At 40.0% G+C, this 14,538-nt stretch overlaps 1 protein-coding gene across 8 annotated transcripts in view; it reads left to right on the top strand.

Moving 5' to 3' along the window:
• kcnc1a (potassium voltage-gated channel, Shaw-related subfamily, member 1a) overlaps positions 1 to 13,952 on the top strand; it is a 97,068-nt gene extending 83,116 nt beyond the window's left edge. The window contains exons 2-5 of one of the 8 annotated variants that reach the window (XM_078221247.1): positions 4,532 to 5,465; positions 9,751 to 9,952; positions 11,236 to 11,237; positions 13,103 to 13,242. In XM_078221247.1, coding sequence (XP_078077373.1) covers positions 4,532 to 5,465; positions 9,751 to 9,952; positions 11,236 to 11,237; positions 13,103 to 13,242 — 1,278 coding nt within the window. The other 7 variants (XM_078221246.1, XM_078221250.1, XM_078221249.1 and 4 more) reach the window with 7 other exon arrangements.
• The last annotated feature ends 586 nt before the right edge of the window (positions 13,953 to 14,538 follow it).

Here is a 14,538-nt window from a genome sequence, read left to right as displayed (position 1 = left end):
CAGAGGGTAGTGAATCTCTGGAATTCTCTGCCCATTGAAGTGGTGGAGGCTTCCTCGTTGAATATGTTTAAATCACGGGTAGATAGTTTTCTGATCGATAAGGGAATTAGGGGATATGGGGAGCAGGCGGGTAAGTGGAACTGATTCGCTTCAGATCAGCCATGATCTTGTTGAATGGCGGGGCAGGCTCGAAGGGCCAGATGGCCTACTCCTGCTCCTATTTCTTATGTTCTTATGTAAAACCTTTTAAAAAATACACTTGGGCCTGCGCTTATTATCATCAGATCAGGAAACAAACTGATACACAAACAGAGGCTTTTTCTGTCACTCTTCTGACTTTGCAGGCTACTGTAGCAATATTTTAATGAATATTTATACTGAATTATGACCATTCGAACTCCACCATGGTCAGAGTTCATTCGGACATAGCGCTAAGGCAAAATCCCTCATTCAAACCTCAACAGCACCACAAGAATATCCTCGGGGTAACACACTGCCTGCCTACTTTTCCTTCCTTGCCCAACCTGACCAGTCTTCACCCCTTTAAAGCAACAACTGCTCAGTTAACCCTTTGCCGTACTCTCTGTTTAAGGGTGTGCGCGCGGGGGTTGGTGGTGGTGGTGGTGGTGGTGGTGGGGGGGGGGGGGGGGGTGGTTTCTCCAATTTGGCTTCCCCACATAACAATCACAAAAGCCTGAATCCTCAGCCTTCAGCCTAACAGCCACATAACTCCTCACCAGTTACTCTGTCTAAAATCATATATCCCAGAAAGAGGCCATTCAGCCCATCATGTCAGGTTCAGCTCTTTGGAAGAACTAAAAACGAGTCCCAAACCCATACTTTTCTCCATTGCCCTGCAGGTTTTCCTCTGCAGGTTTGCCTTTTCAGTATATATCCAACTCCCTTTTGAGACTTAACATTGAATCTGTTTTCACCATCCTTTCAGGCAGCACATGATCAGAACTTGCCATGTAAAAAAATTACCCCATCTAAACCCAGTCCTGCCAAGTAATTTTGCCAATTATCTTAAATCTCTCATTACTGACCCTCTTGCCCATGAAAGTGGGATTCTCGCTCTTTACTCTGTCAGACCTTTCATAATTCTGAATACTTTTATTAAATCTCTCATTGACCATCTATGCTTTCTTTCTAGACATTCCACATAATTGAAGGACCTCACCCCACTACTATTTTAGTAAATCTCCCTTCTACAGTCTACGTTCCTGATATCCTACCTAAAGTGTGGTTCCCAGAATGCAACAAAATATTCTTGCTGAAGTCTCATTGGTGATTTGAAAAGTCTTAGCAAAATTTCCTTGCTTCTTCTCCCATGCCACTTGACACATATCCTGAACTGCTGGCCGTTGTTCACTTGCCCATCTTCTTGCAGGAGAATTTGATACAAAATGTCTGCCACAGTTTTAGCACCAGAGGGGGGTCTCCCAACCTTAAGTACTTCAACCCTTCAAGGAGAAGTCCATGAAACATATGCAGAAACACTTATCTCTCATTGTCAGGTGGCAATGGATTTTTCCAGTGGTAGCTTACATAAATGTCTGATTTTGTTGCTATCCAAGAACAGACCAACTATTGAAGATGACATTTTAAGAAACATTTACAGACTTTGACCACTCGTGTGAGGTCATTGATTTCCTTGTGGCACTGCACCCAGGCCGTTGGGGCTAGACTCCTGATATAGATTGCTAAGGCTATTAGGTCCAACTGCCTTTGCCAAGTTAGTCTAGTGTGGGGTCGGTAGGGGTGGTTCCTGATCACCTGTGATTAGATGACATATTCCCTTTCTCCATCTCCACATGGCCTCCAGTACTATCTATCAGGAACTCTTGAGGCTTATTCTCTGCCATGTAGTGCCATTTTTTTGTGTCTTCCCTATGTCGACATCACTTTTGGGATAACTTACAACCCCTGTTCCAGCCAAAATAAACCTCCCCTTTGAGGGGTTCAGACTTGGTTTAAGTATGCAGATCAGCTTGAACCCATGCTGCCCTCTCAAGATTTTGCAACTGCTGCTGCTGTATGCAGCCCTTCAACAGTGCGTTCAGCACTGGATTCATGAAACAATCATTTCAGTTAGCAGGCAGTTTGCATCACAAACAATGACCCATTGTGATACCCAAGCCAGTTTTCGGGGTGTTATCGAATTTCAGGGTCATGCTCAATCTGTTGAATCATTTGTTTCTCTTTCCATTTCTGTATAGGATCATAGTTCCTCGGAATTTAAGAACTTTGTCGAAATGGGGTCATTGCTATTGTTAAAGACTTATTAGCAAGAGAAATACAGAATTTTAAAACTCTCAAGCTGCACATTCGGAACAGTGACAGCTTTTTCCATTACAAACCAACATTGGTGTTAGAAAAGGATTCATTCGAAAGTGTTTATGGATTCCTGCATTCTTCCACTCAGTGCTCAGAACATTTATGCTATTATAAGAATATCCTGGTGACTTTGGTTGAGTGTGTCCCTCTCATTAATCTCGAAGCAAGGAGGAATTTTAATTAAATAGAACAATTCTATAGCATCCTCTAACAATTCTATTAACCATGAAAGACATCTAGAGGTTATAAGCATAGAAATTACTTTACTTATGAACCTGGTAATGCTTACAATGAATGGGTTAACTTGAAATGGCAACATAGTGGCAATGTTGCAACTAGACTAATAATTCAGAGGCAAAAACAAAAAATGGTGGAAGATCTCAGCAGGTCTGACAGCATCTGTGGAGAGAGAATAGAGTCAACATTTTGAGTCCAGATGACACTTCATCAGAGCGCAATATTATACTGCAGTAGCAGCTTAGATTTTCTGTTTTTGTTTCAGATTCCAGCAATTACAATATTTTGCCTTCATAATAATTCAGAGGCCTTGACTAATACTCCGGAAACCTGAGTTCAAATCCTACCATGGCATCTGGTGAAACTTAAAGATACAATTAATTATGTAAATTTGGCAACAAAACTACTGATTTGTCACAAAACCGAATGTCCCTTATGGAAGTAAATCTGCGATCTTTTGCCAGCCTGGCATACATGAGACTCCTGACCCAGAACAATAAGGTTAATGCTTAATTTCCCTCTGAAATGGCCAAGCAAACCACTAATTTGTACCAAGCCATTAGACACAATTACACCACAAGGATAATAAGAAATATAATGCCTTTCTTAATGCAATAGAAAAAGATCATGGGTGAGATTCTCCGGCCTTCCAGCCGTGTGTTTCCCGGCAGTGGAAAGTGGTGTGCTGTTTTCTAGCAGTGGGATTCTCTTGACATTACCCCACACTGCTGTGAAACCAGCAGGGGGTGCGATGCTAGCGGGACCGGAGAATTCCAAGCCCATATCTATGAATGCACTAAACATCCATTTTCCACACTGTTATGAAGTCTTTAATGCAGTGCTTGGCTGCAGTGAAGGGTAAAGTTCAAAATGAAAAGTTTGGTTCGCTGCTTTTGGGGTCTCCTGTGCAGTTCTGGTCCAACCAATCATACAAAGGATATGATTGCCCTTCAGATAGTAAAGGGATTTATAGCAAATATGCAATTTATTGGGGACCTAAGTATGTTGGAAGATTAGGAAAGTTGGGCTGACTTTCTATGAAAAAAGGGGAGGAGCTGGCATAGTAGTATTGTCACTAGACTGGTAATCCAGTGACCCAGAATAATACTCTGGGGTCCTGGATTCAAATCCCACCATGGCAAATAGTAGAATTTTAAGCTGAATAAAAAAATCTGGAATTAAAAGTCTAATGATGACCACGAAATCATTGCCGATTGTTGTAAAAACCTGTCTGATTTACTAATGTCCGTTAGGGAAGTGGCCTAGCAAGACACTCATTTCAAGACCAATTGGAATGGACAATAAATGCTAGCCCAGCCAGTGACACCCACAGCCCATGAAAGAATTTAAAAAATGACATTAGCAAAGTTTTCCAAATTGCATAGAAATTGAGCAAATTGATCCAAGCAAATTATTCATTACAGCGAGGGAATCCAATTAAAGGGCGCATAAGTTAAAAAAAAAGAAGTTGGGAATCAGGATGAAATCAAATGAAACTTTTACTATCCAAGACAGAGATTTACAGAATAAGTTATTGAAGAAGACTATTGAAACAGGCACTATAAATGCTTTCAAGAGACAACGGGATACATTTCAGAGGTGAATGGTTTGAATGATATGAGAGTAAATTGAATGGTCCTTTGCTCTGAGCAAAGATATGATCATGGTGACCACAGTTAACAACTAGAGCAACACTCCGTAGTGCTGTTTTTCCAAACCGTGCTTCTTTTGAACAGAATTTCCTATTGGGACCATGGGACCACTAAATTTACCTGATGGTGAGAAAGCAGATAAGTAGGGCTGCAAGCAATTAGGAAAGAGCAGGCTATTTGGGAATAAGAACCTTTCCCTGTATACAGAAATAATTATGTTCTTATGATTTGAACCTCTATGCATGCTTTGATCTGATCTTCCAAATCTTGCCAGTGACTTTCCTTTTCTCTTTTTCTCTTCACAGTACTGTGCTTTCGCTTCGCTTTTCTTCATTCTGGTGTCAATCAGCACTTTCTGCCTTGAGACCCACGAGGCATTCAATCCAATCGTGAACAGAACGGAGATTGTAAGGAATGGAAATGAAACCCGGATGGAAATTATTCAGGAAACTGAAACAGAAGCCTTCTTAATGTACATCGAAGGAGTCTGTGTGGTATGGTTTACCTTTGAATTTCTCATGAGGATCACTTTCTGCCCCAACAAAGTGGAGTTTATCAAGAATTCTCTCAATATCATAGACTTTGTGGCCATTCTTCCCTTCTATCTGGAGGTAGGACTCAGTGCTTTGTCTTCCAAAGCTGCTAAGGATGTTCTGGGCTTCTTGAGAGTGGTCCGCTTTGTCCGAATCCTGCGAATCTTCAAGCTGACCCGCCATTTTGTGGGACTGAGAGTTTTAGGACATACTTTGCGTGCAAGCACCAATGAATTCCTGCTGCTCATCATCTTCTTGGCACTTGGCGTCCTGATATTTGCCACCATGATCTACTATGCTGAGAGGATAGGTGCTAACCCCCATGACCTGAGAGCCGATCAACACACACACTTTAAAAATATTCCGATTGGATTCTGGTGGGCCGTGGTAACCATGACTACACTTGGCTATGGAGACATGTATCCTCAGACATGGTCGGGCATGTTGGTAGGAGCCCTCTGTGCTCTTTCGGGCGTGCTGACCATTGCTATGCCAGTCCCTGTCATTGTCAATAATTTTGGAATGTATTACTCCTTAGCGATGGCCAAACAAAAATTACCAAAGAAGAAAAAGAAGCATATACCGAGACCGCCCCAGCTGGGATCCCCCAATTATTGTAAATCTGGTGTAAACTCTCCACATCACAGTACACAGAGTGACACATGCCCACTCGCTCAGGAAGAGATTTTAGAAATAAACAGAGCAGGTAGGAAACCTCTTAGAGGAATGTCCATCTGACCCTCAATGCCTCCTTTGCACCTACCCCCGGTAGCCATTTTATATCCCAACCAGCTTTGGGTTTCTAGAAAGGCAGCACATTTAAGCCATGCCAGTGTTTTGTAAGAAACGTCCTTTTAGTAAGCATGTTACCAAATAGGGTGCAGTCAATCCAGTAGATCCTACTTTGGACCTAATCATTCATCATTGAGGTAATTCAATAACATTAGCCTGTTGTGGATTCTTAGTATAATCTGTAAATGAATGGCTTGTGCCAATTTTTCTTTAAGGTAAAAAGAACAAAAGACGTAGACGATTTATATCCCAGAACGGCTACCAAAACCTCTGTATAAAACCTGAAGTATTTAGCATTATTCATAGTTTACTGTCTAGTAATCTATAGAATTAGGCATTGCAGTCTTGGAGGTGGATTTAGGACAGTCCCTGACCCTGCTTGGCCAGCTATAAGGATCAAGATTGGGGAAAATGATCATCTCTGGTACAAGAAAATGTGAGATTAATGAAGATTAATTACACTGAGGGCCTTGAATTCCAAATCATTTCTCTGGAGCCTAATTACTGCCTCTCCTACAGAAATCTTGCTGCATGAAAATATATACAGGGTTAGGCTCGAAGCTCCTAAAATAGTAGTATAAAGGAGTTTCACAGCAAAGAATATTACTCCTGACCTTAGTTTGTCTTTCTGTGAATATATCTCTGTTGCTCTTAAAAGTCTGCCATGTATTCTCCTTGAACTAACATAGTGCAATAGTGCAAACAATATTATATCTCTGCAATCTAATGTGAGAAGAAGCCACTTACCCTGTTGTTTCTGAGTGAATTAGCATAAAATAATTGTGCATTTTAGTACAAAAGATGTTTAACTCTTTCAATGAGAGAAATATAGTCACATAATCACATCCGATTAAGATGTTTCTAACACCTATTTTAGTATTAAAAATTTTTAGCCTAGAAATTGTTATTTGTATACTAATGGACACAGTTAAAATAAACAGGTTAACGCCTGTATTAAAATAGGAGTGTCAAGCAAATGCTTTAAGTGTGCCGACGTCTGCTAATATCACAAACAGAAATGTCTTATTTTGCTTCAACAAATTGTCTTCTGAGAGAAAAAGAGATATTAAAGTATAAACAGAAAGGTTAATCCTAGAATATTTAGCAATGAATTGTCTCTGAAACAAAGGAGATGGCATTACGGTTGGCAAAGTTATCCTGCAAACATGAAATGCACTCCTACCAAATTTCTTTTCCTTCTTTTCAACAGTAAAGTTAATCAATGAATTTTAACCAATGACTATCATCAGTAAAATAGCAGAGCGAGGACTATTAAATTAAACACAGGAAACAAACTTATTATAACACTGTCAACAGTAATTTCCACCTTACTGGCTCTATTTTCAAGTTCACTGTCTTTTTATATTTCTGCATTGTGAAATCAATGTTTCTGTGGTGATTAGAATGTGAACTGATATCCTGTACATTTTCACCCAGCCTATGGGTATCGCTGGGATCCTTTAGATACAAGGATGACTTTCACTTGTTGGAGTAAAGGCCATTGGCAATGAGAAACATGGGTCACCTCCACTTCTAGCTCCACATCCGACAGGACATCAATTCAGCTACCATGTACAATTCCACATTCCTAGTTTTACTCCTACTTCCATACCCAGTTCTGCCACGACTCACATTCACACACCATTGCAAACTTTCTCCAGCTTAATTCACCTCCCAAAAAATCCACTGTATAATTTCAAATTAATCAAGTATCTGTCTTACTTTTTCCTCAGCTGAGGATTCAATTTTGCCATGGTTTACAGGGCCCTCAATCTGTCAATTCTATTTCCTGCACTTTTGCTCTCACCCAGTTCCCTCCTCCCTGAACAATAATAGGGTTTCCCTTGTCCTCACATTCTACCCCACCAGCCACCGATAAACACATTACCCTCCACCCATTTTCACTACTCCAGCACCAAACGTATCCTCATATTCCAAATAGAGAGTTTCTCTACCTTGGTCCACTCCTCTATCACTCTCAACATCCCCTCCCCTTCTCCTGCCACCTTCTCAAGCAAACACAGGAGGTGAAACACTTGTCCTTTTATCTCCTCTCTTCTCACTCCACAGGGCCCCAAACAATCCATTTAAATGAAACATCAATATTTGTATTTCTTTGAATTTCGTATCCTGCAATCACTGCTCATAATGCAGTCTGCTCCACATTGAATAGTCAAAACACAGGTTGGGTGATTGCTTTGCGCACCACATCTGTTCAGTTTTCAAGTGGGACCCCGAGCTTCCAGTCTCCTTTTTACTTTAATTTTCTGCCCCATTCCGACTCTGACCACTTTGTCCTCTGCCTTCTAGACTTTTCCAGTAAAGTTCAATGTAGATTCATGGAACAGCAGCTCATCTCTTGATTCAGCATTTTACTACCTTCAATATTGAGTTCAACATTTTCAGATCATAATCTCTGTTGCATTTTGTTGGACATTGGTGATGATTCTGCAGCTCCCCATTTATACCTCCACTCGATCTATCTTTTGGTTCTTTACTTGTCCCTATGCCATCTCTTTATGCCTTGCACCATCACCCCTCTTTGTCATTTCATCTCTTCTGTTTTCTACCCTTTCTTAATCCTTCCCTTTTGTTGCTTCTCCTTGCTGCCTTTCCCTTTCTCTGCACTTGCTTAAAACCAGCAGATTAGAAACTCCACAGATGCTGCCTGACCTGCTGAGTATTTCCAACAATTCTGCTTTGTTTCAGATTTCCAGTGTCTACAATATTTTGCTCTTGTCCCCGTATTTGGAAATCGGTCCAGTTCATGGAACTACCAGTATAATGAGAATGATTGGTTGGATACCTCATTAACTGCGCTAAAAGCAAATGACTTCATTCCCAGATGAGCTAATATTTCTAAGAGTCATGTCTTCCCTGTGCAGTTGCATTTTATTGAACAAAGCCAAAACATAATGCATACTTTGCACTTCAGTTCTACAGCTAGCTGTCTCCAGCTGGCAATATTCCCTTACCCACATGGTGGCCCTGTACTATCCACACATGGCTAATATATATTGACAAATAGATAAAGGTCACAAGAGAGATGGAAGAAAGAAAGAAGATTGACAAGATTGACATCTTGATACATATTAATCATTCTGCTTGTCATCTGGCAGCATAATACAAACAAGATTAAACCACAAATATTTAATTAATGAGCTGCTACTTAAACTATCCTATTAGAATGTAGCCAAATACAGAATGCTGGAAAAGTTCATTCTCTGTAGCCCACTGTCCTCCTCCATCTTCTTCAACGTCCTTCCTGTGCTCTTCATAGTATTGTCATCTACTTCCTATATCAATACCTTCATCATTACTTCAATATTTTCCTCCACATCTTTTTTCCCATGTTCACAATGCTCTTTCCCATTCTTGCATTGCTCACTATTATTTAGTGAGTTTTTTTTGGGTGGTTGGGAGAAAGAGAAGCAATGTACCCTTTTCACTGTGACAATGTCATGTGCAAGTGATAGATGATGTACGACAATGCATTTTGTGATAATGGGACATATACTTGTGATGAAAGGAAAGTAATTATTCATAATGAAGGCAGTGACCCTTCATTCAGTTGGCGCTGGATTTTACTGAGGGATGCAAATCAGACTGTTGCTGCTTGATGCCGCATGGTAATAGGCCTGCACAGCTGATTAAAAGCCTTACTGTCTGTAAAACAAATTGAGCACATGACTGTGTCCAAACAAATATTACTTTACAATTTCAGCCTACATGAAATAGAATATTAATCTTTGATCTACAGGCACTTATCTATCACCCAGTCACGTTGAATTAAGCCCACTGACCAGAGTATCCCCAGTCAATATTTCTTGCTGGTTGTCTCCTACTATAGAAATTATATAAAGGTATTCCCTGTACAACACGTTAATCCTAGTGGTGTGTATTTATATTCCTCCATCAGCCAATGTTTTAGAACTTGATTGTTTGTGTCTCTTCAAGTTGCACATTGAAGTTAGTTACTTTTCTTTAGAACTATGAAACCTATCTCTCAAATTTTGGTGCCTTTGCTTACTATATTTGTGTGATTTCATTTGCAAATGCAAAATATTTTATTGGCTGAATGTGCTGCCTCTGGAGTAGATTGCATAGAGCGTTACAAAGTGTAGATTCTACTAACCTTTAGTAAGAAACGCAAACATAGTACCTAGCATTTCATTCAGCTTTTGCTTGTATATTTGAAGATTTTAAACAGAACGGTGATGCAGCAAATGCAGCATTGGCAAACGAAGATTGTCCTCATATTGACCAGGCACTGACGCCTGAGGATCACCTCCCCTTCACTCGTTCTAACACCAGGGAGAGGAATGCCAGAGACGGACCCTGCTTCCTCTTATCAACCGGGGAATTTGCATGTCCACCCGATGGAGGAATAAGAAAGGGTACGTAATACACAGGCAAGATACAGTAACCTTATAGGTATACATATCAATCTGTTAATCTAGTATTGCTAGGATATACAGCTGCATTGGAGAAAGTATATCATGGATTAATAAGCAATGCTTAGCTGTGTAGAGTAATTGTCTATGAAATTCCATAGAGATTTTAGAAAGACGCTAAGCGCCATGAATTAAAGTGTAGAATTTCATTCAAGTCCTCTCACTGGTGTATTGTATATATATATGTATATATATAGATCTATACATAGAGAGACAGTATTATCCAAACCATGCCATTGGTGTGGTATATAGGAGCTTCATGTGCCATTTCTGATGGACAGTCTTCTATAGAGAACATTTAATATGTAAATATAATTTATAAAGTAAATTGAAAGCCAGACTAAAAATTTGATCACAACACTTTCATAAGAAAGTAGCTCGAAAACCTCAGCTAAAATTAGCTTTGTAGCAAAGTGTTGAATTTGATTCCGTATTGGACAGATTGGCTAAAGAGTAATTCACTAGTGTGTTTCAATGTCAGCATATTGTTGGCCCGTGGAAGTGTGTTTCTACCAGCATGAACGATGGAAACCTTTCAGCTTAAATCCATCCTGTACGTGTTCTTGTAGATCAGTTCAATGTTAAGTTTTTTGTGCATGTTTGAAATGGAATTGGTTGCATGTCTAGTCTTTAAACGCTTCAATGGACTTCAGAATAGTATCAAATTGGCATCAAAAAGAGGCCAATTCCTACTCATATGAAAGACTAAAGAGTTCCCAAGCATTCCTTCAGTCATTCTCGGTATTATATGGAGTGAGATTTTATGGGGCTTAACCTCAAAGCGAATACATTACAATCTGGTTTCCACCACAGAGTTGATACTGATGACCCTAAATTTGGTAAAATTAATTGGCTAATCCATTTCTTAGTTATTCATTCATATTTTAAAAAAATATTCAAATGGAATGGCTTTGGCATAGCTTATTTTACCAGTACCCTTAGAATTGCAATATCTGTTCAGTTAGCTTAATGTTTGTTTACTGCTTTTGACTTTCATTGTCCAGGTCTTATGGAGGTGAATAATTAGAATAGAGTCAACTCTTCAATAACTTGCGAACTAAGTCAAAAAACTAACTCAAGGTTAACCTAATGACCTCATATTTCTGAGGCATTAATTTTCTGATGCAAAGTGATTTTAATTACATCCCTGTGATGTGTAAAACTGTGGCACTTTCCTGGTTTGAAAGCTGAAATTGGACATCTGGAAAGGGAGTAGGGGTGGGTGTGCAGCAGTGATTTGGTGAGTTATTTGCTAGCCCCTCAGCTCTACAACCTGGTTCCAAATCATGCTCACATAATGAAAGACTCATCTGTCTCTTGACCAATATAGCAAATGAATCTGGACAGTCTCAGTAACATTTCTGCATTGGGTAGCACGGTGGCACAGTGGTTAGCACTGGTGCTTCAAAGCGTCAGGGACCCGGTTCAACTCCCGGCTCGGGTCACTGTCTGCGTGGAGTTTGCACATCCTCCCCGTGTCTGCGTGGGTTTCCTCCAGGTGCTCTGGTTTCCTCCCACCCTCCAAAGGTGTGCGGGTTAAGTGGATTGGCCATGCTAAGTTGCCCCTTAGTGTCAGGGGGACAAGCTAGGGTAAATGAATGGGGTTATGGGGTTAGGGCCTGGGTGGGTTTAGTGGTCTGTGCAGACTTGATGGGCCGAATGGCCTCCTTCTGCACTGTAGGATTCTGTGATTTGGGTGGGATTGGTTCTTCTGCACTGAAACCTATTTCTAATTTGGCAATTTTGCATACTGTGGGGTGTAGAAAATGGAAAACAAAATGCTTCGCAGCGAGTGCTCCTCTGAAGTAGACATTGTGAGATGTTGCTGAAGCAGAGAGAGTTTCACTCTGCCTCTAAATATACTATATTATATTATATACTAAGCAATACCTGACCCGGGAATGCGTGATATGGACATGGCTGAATGGAAAGAGCTGTTTCCCCAGCACTAAAATCTTTGCCCTTGATATGTACAAACGTAACATGAAGAGTTTCATATGTAAACATTCTGTATGAACCTTTTAAAATATTTCCCACTAATATCTCCACTGAGCCAATGATGTTGCTATGGTAACCGTTTAGATTCATTTCGCTTTCCGTCTGGCTCCAAGGGTAACTAATAACTAGGTGCCTGAAAATAATTAAGTTGTCTTTCTCATTTTATATTATAATTCCTACCTCAGAAAAACTCTTCAACACAACATAGCAACCTTTTATTTATTTTCTGTATTTTTGTTCTCTAATCAAAAATTATCTTTAAATCAATATTTACCAGTTCAAAATTGCCCTGTTTGATGTGCTGGAGATGTCTGTGTACTGCAATTTAAGTCTCGAAAGACCATGCTTTCCATATTGTCCTGGCATGTAGACTGTGCTTTAGAATCAGGGCTGCCTTCTGTATTCACATCACCGGCCTTGACATAATCTTGATTTGGACAACTCTTCCCTCGCCCCATTTGAAACAAATGCTAACTCCTTTGCACAATCAGTTTAATATAAATAATCAATAGTGGTCAAGAAAATATGGGCATACAGAGTGGTCGTTGTCTATCTATGGAGATCAGATGCTAAGTGGAATTGGACTTGGCAGTTAGTTCAACTGGCAGGCCAGTTAGATTTTTGCTGTTCATTTTGCTGCATTTTGACTTGAAGATTGAGTGCATTGTTGCCATCTCAGGGACGACACCTGTCAGCTGTGTTGAAGTAATAATTTACTTTAAAACTTACAGTTCTAACCTCTAAGATTGGTATAATAAACCATATTATGACTAAACAGAGATAAATTATTACCTAAAACTGAACAACAATCAGATTATCATAGGGGCGAGCACTATGAACAGCATCCAACGTAACATTCATAGATATCACATCACCTAAGTGCTTTCTTAGGAACTATTATCTGGTGAAATGAGAGTTGGGATCATTGGGAGTTGGAAGCAAGCCCTAGTAACTACTCTTTGTCTTTCATTAACAATGATACTACTCTGAGCATGCAAATGCATGGAGATGCTTTACCAGACTGGCAATGATGTAGATTCATCATTATCCATTCTATTGTTGATCCAATGCTGTACTTTGCATTTTTCCTTACATAAAGGTTTTGAAAACTCAAGGAGCCTAAACAACAGAGCTGGCATGAGCAGAAATATACTAAAATTGCCTTCAGTGTCTTCTTCGCTCTACAGCTCTCCTTGTCCATTGAGGCATTCTCCGTCTCCCATACCATCCATTTTATAGCATGGATTAGTAGCTGAGAATGGTCCAAAGCTTTAGTCCTACAGCCTATACTGTCTTGCATAAAACCAGGTAATAAGTCTGAAGATCGCATGTCTCTGGGTAGCACCTTGCTTCTGGCGGTTCTACTGTTGACGTTAGGTGGAACAAGCCGCGGTAGTTTCTAGATGACATTACGCAGGCACACAGTGGCACCGGCGGTCCATATGCTGCATGTGTTTGGTGCATACATGGAGGTTATGCAACTACATTCAGTTCCCAATAATAAATGGTGCAGCCCATTGCTTTTGATGCTTAGCTATCCAATTATGAATACACTGGCTCTTTGGGAATGGGTAACCTTTATGTCTGCTGCTGCACCTGGTCAACGTTTGAAGATTTCTTTCTCAGGATCTTTTGAGCCAATGGACCCTGAAGGAGTTCAGGCAAACATGCACAGTTTGAGGTGCCAATGCATGGAAGCCAAACCAGTTGCAAGCAATACTCTGTAGAGGTGCCAGTTAGTCTGGGTGCATGCAAAGGTCATTAGAAGATGGACACTGCTGCCTCTGCATGTAGCTATCAATTTATTTAACAGAACAAAATGCCACGTTTATATTGAAGGGTAGGGAAGAAAGTTCAAGTATTCACTGTATTCTTTGCATGCAGATTTCTGCAAAGGCAGCCCTGTCATTGCTAAATATATGCAAGCAGGGGCAGTCAGAGTAACTTAATGTGCTGGGACAGAATTGGACGCTCTGTGGGCAAATATCTGCCCACTGGAAACATTTCAAGAGAAGAAGACCAACCTCTTTAGGACAAGCAAAACTACTCCAAGCCAAACAGATTTCTAAGGACCATTGTGTGTTACAAATTTGACCCTGAGTTGTTGGATGTTTCTAAAGCGTATTGTTTCTGGAAAAAAAAACTGTAGAAGATTTGTAATTATTTGCCAGCATGAACTGCATGTGATCGAAACTGTAATTCTATGATTAACCTTTAAATCAGAGGTTCTGTTTCCTTCCAAACTCCTTTAATTTTACATAACACTGATGTAATCATAATGTAAAAGGATTATAATTAACTACATTTATTTGCAATGGATTGCTTTTTTTGTATTATTCATGGATCAGTGCAAGATTAGAGAAAAATATATGTAGGTGGCAATCGGTCATATTGACCACTCGTCCATGCTTTAGAGCTACATCAGAAACAAACAGTTCAAACCATGTATTCGGAAAGCACTTTTGCCCCTGTCTCTGATTAGGTTGGCATACTAGTGATCTTGTATTTTCTGGACATGTGTATCTCTATGGATAT

The sequence above is a fragment of the Mustelus asterias genome, chromosome 9 (assembly GCF_964213995.1).
Source record: "Mustelus asterias chromosome 9, sMusAst1.hap1.1, whole genome shotgun sequence".
In the NCBI taxonomy this organism is placed as follows: Eukaryota; Metazoa; Chordata; class Chondrichthyes; order Carcharhiniformes; family Triakidae; genus Mustelus; species Mustelus asterias.
This window is presented reverse-complemented; position numbering and strand designations above follow the sequence as displayed.